The following is a 19,392-nucleotide window of genomic DNA, read 5'->3' as shown; positions in this document are numbered from 1 at the left end:
AAAGCCAGGAGGGTAGCCCACCAGTCATTGGAGTATTTTATTTATTTTATTTAAAAAATGTTTATATGGCGCTGGCTAGACCCGGAGGTATCAGAGCGATTTACATGAGCATCCGATCATAGTTACAGGTTACATCGTTACAAAGGTTACACAGTTCTTAGAGCATGGCAACATAGTTACTTGTAAGGTCGAGATAAACAATAAGCACAAATACGCAAGGGGAAAAGAAGGCAGGGTGAGAGATTCAGGGGATATGAAACTCAACACTTAACATATGAAACTCCCATATGGGATAGCAAAATACTGAATGGCGGGAGGAGATTGAAAGGGTTCATGAAATGGGATATAATACGAATATCAAAATTGGGTGATGTCTGGGAAGGAAATGTATGAAAAAGCTTGAAACCCTTAATTATTTTAGATTCTGCCAGTTCATATTCCATTTTACCCATGCTCACATGGACATTTGGGTCACTCTTGTATCTCTAGACAATATTCCATTCTAAGCTAGATTTTTAATTAGATGTTGACATTTTAAATAGATGTTGGTTCAGAGACTCTGCATTGCTTTGTATCACTGCTCTCCCTATCCCTTGGCACTATACTCTACTTGTTGGGGGCACCACTACGCTACTCTCTTACTACCGACCAAGATATGATACACGTTGGTTTACTGATCCACTCTCCCGATGCCCCCATGCATTTTTCGCTCTATACTAAAACATTGGTATAAGCCGTCCACACACACCCAAGGGGTACCTGAACACCTCTGTAGTGGGATCAATGACTTGTGCTGTCCTATATTACTTCCTTACCTGATTGTATATGGATTGGTTTTATGTATGTTATTATTATCCCTGTTATTACCATTTTATTGACTATTATACTGTTCCCATTATCTCTGTTGACTCCTACTACCCCTACCCTGTCTTTGTGAAGCGCTCTGATATCTGTAAGGATCCTGTTCGCGCTATATAAAACTTTGAATAAATAAATAAATAAATAAGCATATAAGGGACCTATTGGAGATACAGGATAGCTTTCCCCTTAAATATAAGTTACTTTATTTAGGACTCCAGAACAAACGCATAGAACCATAATAGACAATGCTCCAGATGATCTATAAAAGTTGAAGGACAAGTGGGAAGTAGATTGTTGACAGAAGATGTACACTGGAAAGAGGCATGCAGGTTTCCCCATTCAGGGGTATTTGGGCTGGATTCGAATTGGTTCAACCAGTTCCTTTAGTCTCTACTATTCATTATGCCTATCAGACACAGCCAACCATTGCATTAGGATTACTACACAAGAAAACCGATGGGGAAAACCCCTTATGTCTTCAGGGGTGTGGGCAGGACGGTATGTTTCTTTATATGCTGTGGAGATGCCTTAGCTAAGGGTTTTTTTTGGGGGGGGGGAGGGGGTAGTTAGTGATGCAGGATGAACCCCTAGAAGTAGACCCTAGGATGGTGCTGTCAGGCATGTGTGAGAGACTTGCCTGATCAATGTACGATAAACCTTTCTATAATGTGAGTTTTGGCGGCAGCCAATAGAGATGTGGTGAGAATATGAGGTTTTAATTCCATTTCCAAACCCATTCCCCCAGGAGATGTTTAATGACTGGTACAACACCACAGATTGGTGCATGATAGCAGAAAAGGTAACATGTGAGAAGTGGATTTTCCAGGAGGACTAAAATGTTGGGGAGATGTGTATACCAAAAATGGGAATGAGAGAGAGGGAAGGGGATCCCCCAGTGCCAAGCCAAGGCAGGTATTTGCAATGTTATGCACAATATGGTTATTTAAACTAAAATAATGTATCATTGCACACTACTGGGAGGTGTGAGTGAAAGGCGACCACGTGTTCAGAAGATGGAAGGTTTGTTGGAAGAGGTGGGCCGTCGGTACTTTTCTGAGAGACAGGTAATCACTGAGCACCACAAATCAAACAAAGTAACACAAAATGCCAACCTTCAACATTATCAAGTAGTCATCATGGCGCTGAATCTGCAGGAGATTAGCCAAGGCCATCACACCCGCCTTGAAGTCAGGATTAGCAACTGTAAGAGATGATGAGATACATATTTAGTCGTCAGACTCTAAAATACACAGAAACTATATAGTGACGCTCATTTATCAGATGGTACAATTCTACATCTGTGAACTGTAGCCAGGTCACGGTTTCACAGCATAGCATGCCAAGAAAAAGCATTGCAGCCGATCAAAAAGTAAAATACAATAACATACTATCTGATTATAACCAAAATACCTACATCATCCAAATACAAATTTGAATAGGATATTGAACACCTTAAATAACTGAACATGAATGTGTATGCCTAGAAAAGAATGGAAGAGAGAACTGATCTCTTGTGAGGCAAAGCATGGGGAAGGCAATGAACGAGGTAGCGTTAGGCAGTGTAGGAAAGGGAGGGCATGAGGGATGAAGGGAACAAAAATGTAAAAGTATAGAAAGAGAAAAGGATGAGAGGGGGAGGGGTAGCTTTATGCTTGCTTCATTGTAATGTTCATCTAAGACGCAATAAAGTGCATTCTTGGAAACACTTATTTTCCCCATGTACAGTCAGCCGAATCACTACAGTGTATACATGGAGTTGGGATTACTGATTATCAAACAAGCAAGCTGGTCTACAGCAGAAGGACTTCAAAGTATCATATAACTGATGTCAAAAAAAGCAGTCAAGTGTTCGTCATAATCTTTAAATGACTAAAGAAGAGGAAAAAATGACATACATTTTTATTGTGCTTCAACTAATTGTAGCATAAAATTTAAAGAAAAGAGAAAAATTAAACACGATGTTGGAAAAACAGCAATATTATGGACCCTCAAGCAAAATGAGCCACTAACGAGGAAAATCTATACATACTGAAAATTGGTAAATAAAAGCCACAAAAATGTAGGTGCAGGTAGAAAAAAGTCTGTCCTATTGTCTAGAGATACTCCTTTGAGGCCATGATCAAAGTTGGCAAAATGCGCAACATTTCACTTTTCTGATACTATTCAGGTTTCTGCAACATCAAGTCTCATTGACTGGGGGAGTACTGTTTAGTATAGATGAAAATAGCTTTCAGTTAAAAAAAAGTCTGAAAGAAAAGCTCCTCTATAGCAAGATATGCTGCTGAGTGAGTAGATTTATAGAAAATAACTTGCTGAGACTGGGTAACAATTTGTTTAAATGTTCTAGTTATATGAGTTCCATGCACCTCATCATTTGCTAAATTATAGGATTCGCATTTTAACAGCTCAAACAAACAGCAGTAACTGTTGGATTGCCTGTTTCTAGGATGAATCTTGGATTTGACCACTAGATGGCATTATTATGCAACTCGAGTGACTCGGCAATGGGGATACTGAGGTGGTGTTTACTAGTCATCTTATAGAGTTCTTCCAGTTCCGACACTGCCCATAACTTTGCACCATCACACACACACACACACACACACACACACACGCACGCACACACGCACGCACGCACGCACACTTTGCACAGTGCACACTAACACATTATCATCGGAAAAGAATACCTCTATGCATTTTTACATCTGTTCCTACTGATATTTTATTTCCTGGTTTTAAAGCGTGCTACGAGCACATGCGTAAAAGAGGGGAAAGACAGCTGATACGTTACGATCATTGAACAAGCAATGGCATAGCCAATAGGTCTCGCGTTTGGGGCCTTATAAGTGATAAGAGAGCAATTGGCTTTGTTAACGTTTTTAACATGTGTTGCAAAGTATTGTGAATGTTGTGCAGCATGTTATAAGTTATAATTAAAAAAGTTATAACCATTTGACACTTTATACAGAACATAGAAAACATACAACTGAAGTATCCTTATAAAAACTAGATATAACACGAAAAATGTGTTCTAGTTTTGTTGTTTATGCAAGGAAGGGGGCAGTGGGGAGATAGGGGAGTGGAGGTGTGGTGGGGAGGGGAGGACTGGAGTGTAGGTAGGGAGGGGATGGGGCATGGGGGAGTGGAGGTGTAGGGAGGAGTGGGTGAAGGTGTAGAGAAGGTGGGAGAGTGGAGTTGGAGGGAGTGGAGGGAGGTGGGAGTGGAAGCGGAGGGAGGGGGAGAGGAGCTGCAGGGAGGGAGGAGGGAGTGGAGGTTGAGGTGGGAGCAAAGGTGTAGGGAGGGAGGGGGGAGTGGAGGTGGTAGTGGAGGTTGAGAGGGGAGGTGGAGAGGGGAGGTGGAGGGTAGGGAAAGGGGAGTGGGGTGGAGGGAGTAGAGGGGAGGGAGTGGAGGTGGGAGTGGAAGTGGAGGCAGGGGGAGAGGAGGTGTGAGGAGGGAGTGGAGGTGGGAGTAAAGGTGGAGGGAGGGGGAGTGAAGGTGTTGGTGGGAGCAGAGGTGTTGGTGGGAGTGGAGGTGGAGGGTGGGAGTGGAGGTGGAGGTGGAGGGTGGGAGTGGAGGGAGGTGGAGGGAGGGAGGTGGAGGGTGGGAGTGGAGGGAGGTGGAGGGTGGGAGTGGAGGGAAGTGGAGGGTGGGAGTGGAGGGTGGGAGTGGAGATGGAGGGTGGGAGTGGAGGGGAGTAGAGGTGTAGGGCGGGGGTAGAGTAGGTGTAGGGAGGGGGGGTGGAGGGACTGCTTAATTGATATTGATATTGAAATGTATTTGTAGAGCGCTCGTTCGCCCGGGGGCTTCATGGCGCTATAGACAGGAACACATCGCAACAGCCAGAGGACGCATAGAGGAGTTTTTCAGAACGCCTGAGAAAAGAGCCATGTTTTAAGGGAGCGTCTGAAACTAAGAATATTGTCACACATTTTTAGGTGCAGGGGAAGAGAGTTCCAGAAGGTGGCTGCAAGGTGGTCAAAGCAGCAACCTCCAAGACGTTTCCTTTTATAAGAAGGGACAATCAGAAGGTGTTTGTGCATGGAGCGGAGATTCCGGGAGGGGTTGTATTTTTTGAACAGGTCTCTAATAAATAGGGGGCCAGTTTGATGCAAGGACTTGAATAAAGTACACCCGGTCTTAAAAGCCACCCGTTGCTCAACAGGCAGCCAGTGTAGTTGTTTTAAGCCTAATCTAACAGACTGCCTCTTAGTTAGGTTAAGAATTAGTCTGGCTGCCTGATTCTGAATCAGCTGGAGGCGTTTTAACTCACCAACCTGGAGCCCAAGGTACAGGCTGTTGGAGAAGTCCAATCTGGACAGGACCAGGGAGATGACAATCTGTGTGAGCGCCTCCAGAGAAAAAAAACGAGCAATTTTCTTGATTTTCTTCAGCTGAAATAGACTGGAGGACACCACTGCCCCAACCTGTCTTTTCAGAGAAAGATCTTCACTGAGGTGAATTCCTAGACTCTTGACCGAGAGCGACTTGGATGGTGGAGCTCCCATGCTGACTGGCCAGAAACCAGGGTTCCAACTCAGTGCGCTCCGCCCAGGCAAGACCAGCTCAGTCTTGTTAATAAGAGTAACCAGGAGAGGTGTATCTTATCAATACATATATTCAATGGGTCGACTCAGTAACAAAAGGGAGACATGTAGCACTTAACAAAACTTCAAATAAGTGGAGTTCATTGGATGTGCAAGCACATCACCAGAATCAATAAGTAGAAACACATTTTTCCAACTAGAGTGCCAGGCTTCTAAATTCTCGCAATGTTATTAAGGCTATTCCGGTCCGCTTCAGTTGCATGAACGTCTTGAAACCCAACTTCAAATGCAGTGGTGTAGGTAGGGAATTGTAAGCCTGAATTGGCATCCAAGATTCGTGACTAGTCTGACTTTGGGTACGAGTGTCGGCTGTGCTGGCTCAGAGAAGAATCTAACAACTGCTGGAAGTTTGAAACTGCCAGTGTGAGAAAAGTCTGAGTAGAGTTGCCTAAACTGCTCATATTTTATAGAATATGGGGCATATACTGAAATGAGGGTGGGGGAGTGCAGGTTTAGACAAGTGGTGCGGAAGTACTGTGATAATGGACAGCATGAACGCTTGCACCACGAGGAAGCAGACTGGTCACAGAGTGTGACTGTATGTTATGGCAGTGTTTTAAATCGATCACTAGGAAGTAAATCATACCTCGTGAAATCTCAAAACCAACGCATGCCTCGTCGTTTGGACAATGCAAATATAACCTCGTGAGGAAGGCCTGTTGTATTAAAAATATAAACATTTGTATGGGGTGGTAGAAGACTATGAGTGGGAAGGCATGGAGTTCTGTGCGAGTCCTTACTTGTTAAAATTGTACTGTTTACTCGTAGGACACTCACCTTCCATCTCCATGTCCTCTAGTACGTTGAGCTGCTGTTCCCGGGGTGCTGCATCAGCTGAGGCTGGTGGTGGTTCATGTCTCCGGCCTCCCCTCCCTGCGCTGCTCTCGGCGTCCCAGGCTGGCGGTGGGGGCTAGACAGCGGCCTGGGCTGCATGGCCTGAAGCAAAGCCTCGGGCTTGCCTGCTGGCTGGGCAGGTGGAGGGGGCAGTGCGGGTGTTGTGGCGGTCAGCTACAGGGACACAGGCACGTATTTGCTCATTATTTGCCCAATTTTGTCGCCGAACGTGGGGGCCGGCGCACAGCCGCTTCCCTGGCGCGACTACCTGGTGGGCGAGACTTGCCTGCAGGAGGTGAGGGACTGGCAGCGCAGGGAACCGCGGCCACAGTGCGGGGGAGCCCTGGCGCATGTCTGGCACCGTAGACGGCTACGTCGCTCTCCGCCAGGCCCGAAAAGCTTAGCTCAGGGTGAGGTCACCTCCCGCTCGCACGGATCCCGCAATTCCCTCTAGATTCAGACGCCTGGCTCTCAAAATGGCGGTTCAGAGCATTTGATTTATACACTCATAAAATGTAATATAAAATATGCAAATTTTTTTTGTACAGTCAACCCTCCGTTACTACGTAACTATTTGAACACACATCCAGCTCCCTGGAAGAAAGGCATACTGGTGCGTGCCAGGGAAGCATTGTATTATTCTGTAATGGCACAAAGCAAACATTTCCAAAACACGGGCTGGGCTGAAAGCAATTTAAACAAGCACGCCCGCGAAAGTAAAAGCGACCATTGAAATCTGATCCAGAACAGATGGCACACTGCGCGATGCTGCTCGTAACCGCAAGCTGTAGCCCGTGGGCGGATACATTCCCTTGGAAAGGTGGGACATGCACCCGCCTTTTCCCAATAGAAAACAAATGGTAAAAAAAAAAAAAAAAAAGCATGAGCGCGTGAAAAGTCCCGAGTGATTTCAAGAGGTCGTTTTCCTAGAGCACCGCATGCATGCTGGGCTAGGCTCGACCTAAAAGAAAGATGTGATTTCAGGTGCTTTAAAAAATATCTGATATTAAAAAGATTTAGAGGGAAGAAGTTCCAAAAGTAAGAGCCTTGAGTGGCCAGAGACTTTCTTCCAAAACCATTTCAATTTTGACCGGAGGTGTCAGGTTCACGACAGACATGGCCAGAAAAACCTTGAGCCACCCTATTTTAACCTTAGACTGCCATAGAGCCAGCAAGACCAGGGCATCTTCGGCTGAGTTACTACATTCTTGCGTTCAGAGAACCTGTCAGATGTTGAGCCACCTGTTAAATAGCCTGTTCCAGCCAGGTCCCAAGACACAGACAGGGCCTCTTGACAAAAAGTTCATGACCTCACCCTGCCCTGCTTGTTGCAACACCACATGGCGGGGGCAGGGGGGTCCATGAACACTTGCACTAGCTTTTCCTGGCTTGAGTAGAGAAAGATTTTCAATGCCTATCGGATAGCTAGGACCTCCAACAGGTTGATGTGGAGTTCAAATTCTGCTGGAGACCAGAGTCCTCTGATCTCCCCCACTCCTAGATGTCTGCCCCATCCTAGGAGTGACGCATCTATCACTGCTGTCAGATCTAGTAGGGGAAGGGAGAGGGGACTACTGCTAGCCCGTTCGTAAGCCACCAGTGCATGTCCTTCGCAGTTTCCTCTGAGATATGGACCATGGTGGAGATATTCCCATGATACTGTGCCCGCTGTAACTTCAAGTCCCACTGCAGAGCCTGCACATGCCAACGAGCATGTGTCACAAGGAGGATGCAGGAGGCCATGAGGCTGAACAGCCTAAGTCAGTCCCATCAAAATGCAGGATAGAGACTAAAACATCGGTATAGCCCGAATATTCTGGACTTGCCACTCAGGAGGATAAACTGCACCATATCCAGAACAGTTCCAATGAAAGGGAGCATCTGAGGGAGTTGGGTGTGGCTCCGGCACGTTGCTTGTGAACCCCAGCGACTGCAGGAGGTCTGGAGGAGGGAGACGGCAGCCTGGGGCAAGCCCACCTTCAATAGCCAGTCGCCGAGATAGGGGAAAGTCTGGCAACCCTAAACTCCGCAGAAGGTGTAGCACCTCTAATCTCTGCAGAAGAGCTGCAACCACTGCTATGAACTTGGTGAACACCTGAGGGGTGCTGGTGAGGCCCAAGCGGAGCAAAGGAAATGGAAAGTGCTTGTGGCTCACTGTGAAACATAAGCCAACGCCTTTGTGCAGGCAGGACGGGAACGTGGCAATGTGTCCTGCAACAATACCCTCCAGTCTGCCGGATCCAGGGCAAACAGGACCAAGCAAGAGTGAGCATTTTGAATTTCTCCTTCTTGAGGAAGAAATTTAATGGTTGAGGATAGGACAGAGGCCTTCGACCTTCTTGGGTGTGTGAAAGTAGGGGGAATAGCAACGACAAACTACTAATGGTGGCGGCACTCTCTATATGGCTCATTTGGCAAACAAGCAATCACTTCCTGCCGGAGAAGATAAAGGTTGTCTTCCGTCAGCCTGTCATAAGTAGGTGGCAAGGAGGTAGGGGTAGTCTTGAAGGGGCGGGAGTACTCCTTTTGGACAATCTACAAAACCCATCTGTCCGATGCAATGGATTGCCAGCAGGGCATGTGATGGATAATACTTGTGACCACTTCGGCGCATGATGGTAAATGGGCAGACGAGGAGGGTTTTGGAGGCTGAAGCTCCTAAGGGAGGGGGGTATGGGGAGGTTTGTGAAGGGTTGGGGGAGTTGACTGACCAAAAGGTACCATGTCCACGTAGAGGCTAGAAAGCTTGAGCACCGCGGTTGCTGGGAGGGCACAGAAGGAGCTGTACACTCCTTCTTTGGCCACGAAAGTAGCAAAAGCTGGATTGAGAGTGACGAGTGGCCATAGAAAGGCCCAAGAACCTGTACGTAGCTTTGCTGTCCTTCAAGCGCCTGATTCCGCCTGGTCTCTGAAGAGACAGGAGCCATCAAAGGGCATGTCCGTGAGTGAGGACTGGACATCCCAAGAAAATCCAGTAGTCCTCAACAAGGTGTGGCATCGCAGGGCCACTGTTGACGAAACTGCTTCACCTAGTGAGTCAGTGGTGTTTAGTCCACAGCAAATGGTGAATTTATCTGCACTCCTCCAGTCGGCAACAGCCTGGGAGAGCACGGGCCAGGCCTTCTATGGAATCGTCGGCAGCACCTACGCAACAGTATCCCAAAGTGCATGGGAACTGCGGTCCAAAAGGCATGCAGTGTTCCCACAACGCAGTGCCAGGCTGGCGAAAGAAAACATCTTGCACAAATTGTCTAGCCTCATAGAATCCCTGTTTGGGAGTGTGGTAGAGAATGTGTCAGGATTTACTTGGGACACTGAGGCTTGGACAGCCAAGCTCTCAGTGTAGTGTGCTGGGTGAGGAAGTTTGGGTGCCCAGAGGTAGAGCAGTGGCGGCAGGCAATTGTCCTACTTACAGGAGCCCCTGTGGTTGGCTTGGCCCAAATCCCAAGTAGGAGGTCCATGGGGGCTTCGTTGAAAGGATATAGCGGTTCTGAGGGGGATATTCCCGGTTGCAGCACCTCTATCAAGACATTCGTTTTGACCAACACTGCGGGTAGGCTAAGGTAAAAGACCATGGCGAATGACACTTCCTCCTCCGTAGCCAGGGTAGGGGAGGAGAAAGCATATCAGTCTCTGGAGAAGTGTACAGTTCACTGGCTTCACCCAGATACTCACACTAGTCCAGGTTTCCTTCCTAATAAAGCAATATTCCTCAGGGTCCAGCAACCCCTCGTAATCCTAGTATCGGAATATCCCCCTGCCCTCTAGCTCCATGTCTGAGTTGGTGATGATGATGGGACTGCCGGAAACATCAGCCTTGCCACTGCCGGGGAAGGTCGGGATGGTACAGCGGCGCTAGTCCACATCCATCCGTGGATCCCAGGGACTGGACTGTGCCAGAGTCACTGGCATGAATCCCAAACCCGCAAGCCTGGAAGGCGCACCTGCAGGAAGAGGCCACCCAAATTGGAGGTGCATGGACTCTGAGTCGGGCAGGGGTAGCATCTGGCTCAGGGAGGCAAAGCGTGGAGTTGGCCTAGGCGCTGGCTCAACCATAGAGCTAGGCAACGAGTGGGGATGCTCCCTAGTCTTGTCGAAGCACGCTTTTTCTTCTTTTTCTGGTGTGACTTTGACTTACCAGAATGGCTCGAAGGCTTGGAGTGCGACAACAACCTTAGGCTTCGCAATTGTTCCTAGGAACTTCCTCTCGACCGGGACTTCGATCGACGCGGTGTCGCACGTTGAGACGCCAGAAGCTTGATGTATCAGTCCTTCAAGGCCTTCAGGTGCATGCCGCGGCAGTCGGGCAGGACTTCGGGTCATAGACCCACTCGAGACAGCAGAGGCAAACAAGATGCAGGTCTCTCATCGACAGTAGTCACGATAGGAGCCGCAGGGCTTGAAGCCAGCCTTCTTAGATAACATTTCTGCCACAACAGGAGGTAAGACCTCAAAAAGACTGACAAAACGTCAAAAAAACCTAATAAAAAAAATGACTATGGGTAGCTCTTCCCGGATCTGCGCTTTCTGGTGCGGACAGAAAAGAAAATACATCAACGCACCTGGGTAGCGCATATACAGACACCGCAGATGTCACTTCTGGTGCGGACGACGCCACCCAGAGCCGAACGATGCCACCTACCGATGCGTAGGGGTACTGCTCACGAAATATTTCTTGATCCAGTCTGCCACCTGGGGATAATTCGAAGGTGAGGAATTTGCGGCTAGATGTCTTTACCAGATGATGATAAATGATTATTTAATGCAGAAGTTTCAGCCATACCTAGTGGAACCATACACAAACGAACCAACCACAGAATGAATATGCAGTTTTCCAAGTAACAACTGACTTTGGTATTACTTTGGTGAGAGTTTGCTTTTAAATCATATTTTAACTAAATGAGAAAATATTACGTGAATTTGACCAGTATAATACGAAACGAAAAGCAGTGCTTTGGATGAAGTTGAAAATGAAATGCAAAGATAAACAAGCCATCTTAGGGAACCGTTTGGAATGTTTCCAACCATGGGGGCACCTTACTGTTCTAATCTGTGCAAGACAATGTATTCATTAAGGCAAGCAACAGTCTTCTGCCATTTTTCAGTGGAGGAGAAGTAAGATGTGTACACTGGGCTATCCTTAAAGAAATTTACCAAGATTTTGTTAGTGTAGAATATGGTAAAGGTGACACAGGCCAGCTTAATGAAAGCATATTGTGCTGGTGCCTTATCTACCACTTTTGTAAACTGGAGTTCCGAAATGTTTTTATGATCTTACAGAGTCCAGGATGAAGCAAGGATTCAGAGCTCTGATAAGTACACTTCGAGTAGCTGGAGACTGCCATCTATAAGACCTGCGCCTAGAAGTGAAAAGGAATTGTGAGATGGACCCTACCCAGAAGATACCTGCCCAATTTGCAGGACTAAATGTGCATGTGCAATATCTGTAAAATCAGACGAGGATCTGGACGATTTTGCCCGTCATATGGCATTCTCGATCATTGTTGGTCCCTTTGCCTGTCTTTCCCCTCGACACTCACCGCAAGTTCCTAGAAGCCCTATCTGAGCTCTGGTATGGTTGGGCGTACAGTCAATGCATGCTTATGATACTTGGCATCCAGAATTAGCTGTTGGGAGGAACCTTCCCGATCCGTGAAGATAGTGATTTTTTTTTAGACTGGTAGTCTTTGGTAAATCTGTTCTTTTTAGCATTCCCCGTTTCTGTATTTGTACCTCCTAGTGGTCTTTAACTTTCCTCCTTGGTTTTGGATATAGTCCTACAAGACAGGAATGCATTTCAGAGCGGACATGTTCAATCTTACATCTTTTCTTCAAAATGCTTATTGCATTTGTCTGGATTTCAGAAGCCATACAGTGTGTAAAGTCTGTTCTTTGCGACCTTGATTGTGAGAGGTAAGAGAGCCATAACCTGTGTTGATACCATTGTTTGCCACTGGTGTTCAATACAAAGGCGCTTCGAACTGGATAATCAAGGTACTTATGTTGGGCACATGGCTCTCTCAGGATAGCGAGTTCACGCAAGACTTGTTCCCCGAAGGGCAGGAGGTGGTTAGACATCAAAATTCAGTACGACATAGGGAATATTATTCAATGTCCAATCAGTGTTTTGCCTTTCAAGAAAACCAAAATAACTTTTAATAAATACAGGTGGGTAACAGAACACATTTTGATCAAATAAGCACACAAATCAGGTTAAGCGGCTCAGATACAACCAAAATGTTTTTTTAGCTCCTAGGCGCTAGCAGCAGATTTCTCTTAACATTAGTCATGGGGCACAGATAGCTTATCCTACAGATTGCTGTAAACACTAGGGTCTCAAATATTTTACAAGCACATCTTTCCAAAAAAGGGGATTAAAGCAAACAACAAAACAGTGCAGGAACTCTGGACCCCACCAAGACCCTGAAGCAACCTTGAATAAAACATGACAATTCACTGAGCTGAAGCTCCTGCAACTGAAATTAGCCGCAGCAGGAATATTGAGCCAACAGCAATGCCAGCAACGCTCACAAGCTGTGACTCTTCTCCAATCTTGAGTCTGGTAATTGGTTGTCACTTACCATCTAGGACCACTTTGAACTGGTCCTAGGTGTGATATATAATGTACTTAGGCAAAGGGCACTATGCCTTGGGATAAACAACAACAGGAAACAAGGACGGGTGGATTCACACAAGGCTAGCCAAAGCTTGCTTGAACAAATAAAATGGGCTGGTGATCCCCTGCACTAATCAGGTGCACATGTTTCTGAGCAAGGGACTGGGTAGGTATATATATACAGATTGATAAGCCAGGGATGGGCACAGCCAACCCTCAAAAATGAAATGGACCCCATTATATTGGACCTGTACACATCCACGCCACAAAGACACACTATATGCAAGTCTAGGACATAACTAAGGCAATAGAACCCAGTTATGTGGACCAGGTGGACCTTTTAAAGGGAGAGACATTAGGCAATCTACATGGGAGGGATACAAGTGGAAACCCCTAAACACCCTGGACAATAATCACACTGCCATCATTGCCAGGCACTGCAAGACCTGGATTTGAGGCAGTACCCACTCTCACTTAGAAAGAGGGTACATTTTGATTGTCCCCAGTCATCAGAACACAGCTATGATGATGGGATGAACAGTCCTGCCTGAATTGCCAGTCATGGTACTCTCTGAGTGGAAAAAAAGCAACCCCACAAAGGTTTAGGCCTGCTAGAGCCTCGTACTTTCGGTGAAACTTGAGCTCTATGGCAAGGAGAGCACAGCACTCACGTTTGGGCATACTCGAGTCGCACTTAGGAAACACTGACATATGCACCTCATGTGGCATTTCATAATTACCTAAATACATGCAGTACAGGAAAACACTGCATGCTATGAAGGAGATGTTTCCCCACTGCAGAGGGTATTACAGTGCGATGAATAGAGTCCAGTTGTAAATGTGGATGGCCTTAATGAGGGGATGCAGAGTATAGTTGATTGCATGCGGATTACGGCTGAACGTGCCTTAGCGGCTTCAGAGTAAAGAGCACCTATAGCTTGTGACAAGAATGTACATAGTGCAGGCATGCTCCTCTTCCTGAATAATGGCAGCTTCTTAGAATACACAAGGAACATGGCACTGCTCTACCAGAAAGATCTTTATTTTCGATGCTTAAACATTGCCTTATTAAACGTATCCAACGTTTGCTCATTCCACAATTATTTAAGTATTGTGTAGCTCTATAAACAGTCTAGAAAGTGTAGCTAAACTTCTTTGTTTCTTATTTTTGCCTCCCTAATGTCGGTTATGCCACAACAACCTAAAGCAAGATTAAGAAACATCTTTCTCAAGTCTGGCAATTGTAATTGTGATGTTTTGCTTCTTTGTTACTTAATGTTAGAATTAATGTAATTAAAAAAAACATTTGAATAAAAGTGCTACAGTTAAATTAAAATAACTTAGGCAACTCAAAACCTATGAAGATAAAGAGCTTACAACTTTCCTTTGGGCTCTTCGGGTCACAGAAACAATCCAGGTGAAAAAGATACCTAAATGCTAATGACAAGCTACATTAAAGTACTTAACTTGCTAACACTATCAATTCAATCAAGGCAAAATGAAAGGAAACTGTATCAAAAGTATCAAAAGCAGGTCACATCATTTCATAGTCTTCAAATCACAATGCAGAAATTGGAGTTTAGTCAAAACGTTAATGATTAGCTATCACTAGGATAAATCAACAGTATACTTACCATCTAGATTTAGAAGGGGCTCCACAGTTTTTGGTGAATTGTCAGCATTAGCAGGTGTGGCGTTTTTGTATTTATCAGCTAAAAATCAAACACAATAACATTGGAATGAAATTAGATACGACTTGATGTTAAGGAATAGAAAACTGAAGCAACATTTCTGAAAAAAAGTAACAGAAAGTAAGTGATGGGGGTCCCACAGGGATGTGGAATTCCTACAGCCCGACGCCTGGGACACATTGTTTGGGTTCAAAGGCAAGACGTTTTCATGTCTGTTTTGTCCTTGGGACAAATAGGCCCAACCCCCTAGAGCACAAACCCTTTCACTGCTAGTTTATAGTATCACATTATGGATCAGGGAAAGGAATTGACTGCAGTTAAGATAATATTTGTGTCCATGAGTTAATGCTGGTCAAACCTGTATTTATGGTTCATCAAAGCAAAGCCTTTATTATAAGGGTGAGCGCTATAAGTAAATGTTGTCACAGCAACAGCCCGTCCCTTAGTAGTGATCCTGCATTAGAAATACAGCAAGCTTACATGATTAGAGGGTTTAACTTTTCCAAAGTTTTAGCAAAATAACCACCTTCAAGACAGGAAATAGGAAAATGTATGTTAAATACTATACTAGGCATTTAAGAGTCAATTACACAACGTCTAAATAAAATACATCCAGAATAATATAAAGCATATTTAAGAATGTTTAGGAGAATTAAGGAATACACAAACGTGGGTGACTCTCAGATGCACAACGCCGATTATGCCAAATGTGCATTCACTCTAAAACCTCAAGATTACCGCCTGTGGCATCATCCATTGCAGAATCCTCAAAAGACGCACATTCCAATGCCTTCCATGGAGAGCTTACTTAGCATACTGAAACTCATTAAAGCACCCTTATAAAAAAAAGAAACAAAACTAGTATGCCTTTATGAAATATCTCTTCACAACTTCAGTCCTCATCTCCAGATCAACACCAGAACCTACCCAGTACACTTGAAAACTGCCTGAATACTTAGTTTCTTTATAATATAAAATCTACCAAGCATCCTCACTAACCCGCAAACTATGGGTACATCCCCCACAGCCCCTTCTTTGCAATGTCCCGTGAAAAGCAACTGCACAATCTCTTTCAAGACAAGTTAGTTACCACCATCTCTAGGGATACTTTAATTTCAGATTCTTCACCTTTTGGATATCCTAAGGTGCCAGACTGGATCCGGAATGTTTTTAGAAATTGCTACTGCGCACCAGCAGGTGGTGCCATCGGACTTCATAGCGACTTTGTACCAGCTTACGGACACAAACTATCTGCTGACATCAGTTTATCATGAAGTTTTATGCGCCCTCACATGCAGATCAGAAGTGGCAGACTGGAGGTGATAAAGTTCCATATTTAACATCGGACCTTTTTAGAATTCCGGGAGTCCACTCAACAGAATGTGGAAGGAGGGCACTGAGGAATATGCAGTAAAATAAGCACTGCCGCAAGGTAAGCAACTTTTTTTCTGATGGATATTTCTAATTAGGGAGTCCTCACCTTTTGAATAGATACCAAAGCAGTGCCTCCCAAAAGGTGAAGAGTTTGAGGAGCGGACTCCGACCGAGAAGACATGGGGGACCGAGAGATGTAATGGTCCTCACTAGCAACTTGACTCAACTCTTGGGAAACGAATGCACAGAAACCCATGTAGCATCCTGGCAGATGTCCAATAATGAGCACCTTGAAGCATTGGCTCTGGTGCAATGAACCCGTGGCACTCAGGAGTGCTTTCTTGGCCACAGAACAGATTTCTTTTTTGCACAGGATAATCCCCCTGGACTGGGTTTGTTTCTGTATCGTCTTTCCCTTCTTGGCTTTGGCAAACCCCACAAAAAGCTGGACATGGATTCTGTACTCCTTTATGCCCTCAATGAAGAAAATGGGGAATGCAAGGACCAACTGAGGCATAATGATAGTCGTCAGTGGGAACAAAAAGAAGGGTCATTTTAGAAAGTTCATTACAACGGATGACTTGAATAAGGACGGTAAACTTAAAAAGACCAAAAGGACCAGCTAATAACCTTAAACAGTGCCCACTGAAAGGCTTCGCTGGGTCAGACATAGCACAAACAACGAATCATCAGATAAGGATTAACTAGATGGACCAATCTATCAACTTCATCCAATGACACAAACATATAGATTTGGTAGAAGGGTGCATCTGCACAGGACCATCTAGTACTTCAGCAGGTAAATCGAAGCCACTCATTTGCCGCCACTCAATCTGCCCACACGGAAGTATGGAGGTGTAGGTTGTGGAATTTTCTGAGATGGGAGGTATTCCCAAAAAGCTGTATAGATCAGGAAGGCAAATGCTCACGCTCAACTGCTGAAGGAATGCTGCTCCAAGGAGACTCGAGAATGAAAACTCCAGTCCACAGTAGTCATGACACTGCATTTCCTAAGTAGTGGTGAAAAAGATCCCACTGGGTGAAGATTCCTTGAGCCCCTGCCAGATGAAGACACTCTTAGCCAACTGACACAGGATCCACTACCCCACACCATCCTGGGTTTTGCAGTGCCACTTAGCAGTCGTACTGTGTCAGGACTTGAACTGCTCCCCTTGATGGATGGGAAGAAGACTTTAGAGACACCCTAATGGCCTGGAGTTCTAAGAGGTTCATGTAGAGCGTATGCTCCAGTGGATACCAAAGACCCCGTGTTGCCACTTCTCCCAGATGGTTGACCCAACTCTTAGGTGGTGCGTTTGACCACAGTAAGCTCTGGATGTATTAGGTAGAACGACCTACAACCAAACAGGTTGGTGTCCACCTGCAACTACTGAAGGTCCTGGTCTGTCTCTTTCAAAATGCAGATGCTTCCCGAAGCAACCCTGGTGTTAATCCCATGGAAGGCAAAGGTTCTACTGCAATACTACCATGTGCCAGAGGGCATGTGGGACCAGTAGGATGCAAGTAACATGCGTGGAAGAAGACTCTGATTCGAATGTGCCAGAATCCTAATTGAGCCTGAAACATGGGGATGACAACATAAACGTTACAGACTCCCTGCAAGACTGGGTCTTTGGCTTTATGATGGAAACCCCCAGCATAACTGTCACTGTTGGTGGTCCAAGCCAGACTATGGTAAGCCTTTCTTCAGAAGTCAGTCATCAAGGTATGGAAATGCATTAATCTCTGATCTGAGAAGGTGGGCCGCAACCATCAACAAACGCAAACAGTTCCCTTGAGTTTCTATACCTTAGATTTTATGGAGTTTTAATGTTAGTTAAAGATCTCCAGACAAGTTCAATGAAAGTCTCACTGTAATTTAAATGACAATTTTTCATGCACTCCCCGTCTCAAATGAAACCGCAAAAAAAGCACTTACATTCTAAAGCTATATATACTACGTAGCCAAGGTGTATGTATTGTTTCAAGATTTTATTTATATAAAAGCAATTCAGAATTGCATAGAATACGTTTTTCATTAAAAACAGATATATATGTCTCTTTTAGTGGATGTTCATATGTATTATCTAGACACTGTTATTCGATTATATACATACCTATTATCAAAACACTCATACCTATGTACAATACATTTAAAAATACAATCAAGTAAATCCAAGTCGACGCGTTTCGGTGGATCCTGCTGTGCGCACCACCTTCCTCAGGACAATTAAAATCAATTCTTTAGTATATTCACCATTCAGCCCCGTTGTTTATTGAGAGGCTGATTCCAGACATTTAATTTTCATTATCTGGATAGATTATGGTGGATCTCAGTTAAAACAATTTCCTTATTCAGTTTTCAATTTTATTCTGCGTTGTGGGCATGCCTTTCTGTTCTCAGGGATACATACTGGCATCAATATTAATTTAGAGTATTTTTCAGTCTAATCCGCCTCATATTAGAGAGTTATTCCATTTCTTTTCGTACTTTCCTCAGGGAATTCTTCAATTGTCCCAGTTTCAACGTTCTGGTGCCTCCTCGTTTGTGTATATCGCGGTCGATGTCAAGCCGCAACCATCACCTTCATAAACTCCCACGGAGCAGAGGTAAGACCAAAAGGTAAAACAGCATATTGTAAATGCTCTAATGGCATCACAAACCGGGGGTAACATCTGTGGGACTGAAGGAGGAATACATGAAAGCATGAGTTCTACAAGTCAAGGTCCCCAGATCCTTGGCAGAAATGATCGGAGCTAGTCAGCATTTTTAATCTGTCATCCAGTAGAAAGGCGTTCAGATGCATGCATCTAAAATTGACTTAGACCTCTTTCTTTTTGGGCACCAATAAATAGTGGGAGTAACATCCCTAGTCTTTCTCCACTCTGGGACTATCTAATGGCCACTTGGCAAGTGTGATTGAATTTCCGGCAACATGGTTGCTGAAGTTTGAGCGAAAACAGGTGGGATGCGAGGGGTGAGGATGTGAAGCATTAGGCATAACCTCTCCGAACAACTGGCAACGTCCACTGAACAGATGTAATGGCACGCCGGCCAGATAAGAAAAATATAAAATTCTTTCCCTCTACTGGTCAACATTACCAGAGGAGAAGAAATCGGAGTGGCTTAGTTCAGGGGTCGCAACTGAGGAAGAGGAGGAAGGTTGACTGGAGGGGTGCACAACCTCTGGTACCACTAGGTCCTCTTGAGCCACGAAAGGGCTGTACAGGCTGCAGCACAGATTGTGAGGGCTTTCTTTGGTGATAGTTGGGACCTTGTGAGAATCCTCTGAACTTGCATACAGCTAGTGGAACTGACAAGCTGGACCACCGGATTTTACTGTAGCCCGGCTGTTCGTGACGCATTCTAACACAGCCTTTTCATCATAATGTTTGGCGCCACTGAGAGGCG

At 45.1% G+C, this 19,392-nt stretch overlaps 1 protein-coding gene across 1 annotated transcript in view; it reads right to left on the bottom strand.

Annotated features, from left to right (window-relative positions):
• RTRAF (RNA transcription, translation and transport factor) overlaps positions 1-19,392 on the bottom strand; it is a 97,671-nt gene that overhangs the window by 27,852 nt on the left and 50,427 nt on the right. Inside the window, exons 4-5 of the mRNA XM_078659742.1 lie at positions 14,550-14,627; positions 1,974-2,062 (exon numbers count right to left, since the gene is read on the bottom strand). Of these exons, the coding sequence (XP_078515868.1) occupies positions 1,974-2,062; positions 14,550-14,627 (167 nt within the window). The remainder of the gene's footprint in view (positions 1-1,973; positions 2,063-14,549; positions 14,628-19,392) is intronic.

This window comes from Lissotriton helveticus, chromosome 9, assembly GCF_964261635.1.
Source record: "Lissotriton helveticus chromosome 9, aLisHel1.1, whole genome shotgun sequence".
Lineage (NCBI taxonomy): Eukaryota > Metazoa > Chordata > Amphibia > Caudata > Salamandridae > Lissotriton > Lissotriton helveticus.
This window is presented reverse-complemented; position numbering and strand designations above follow the sequence as displayed.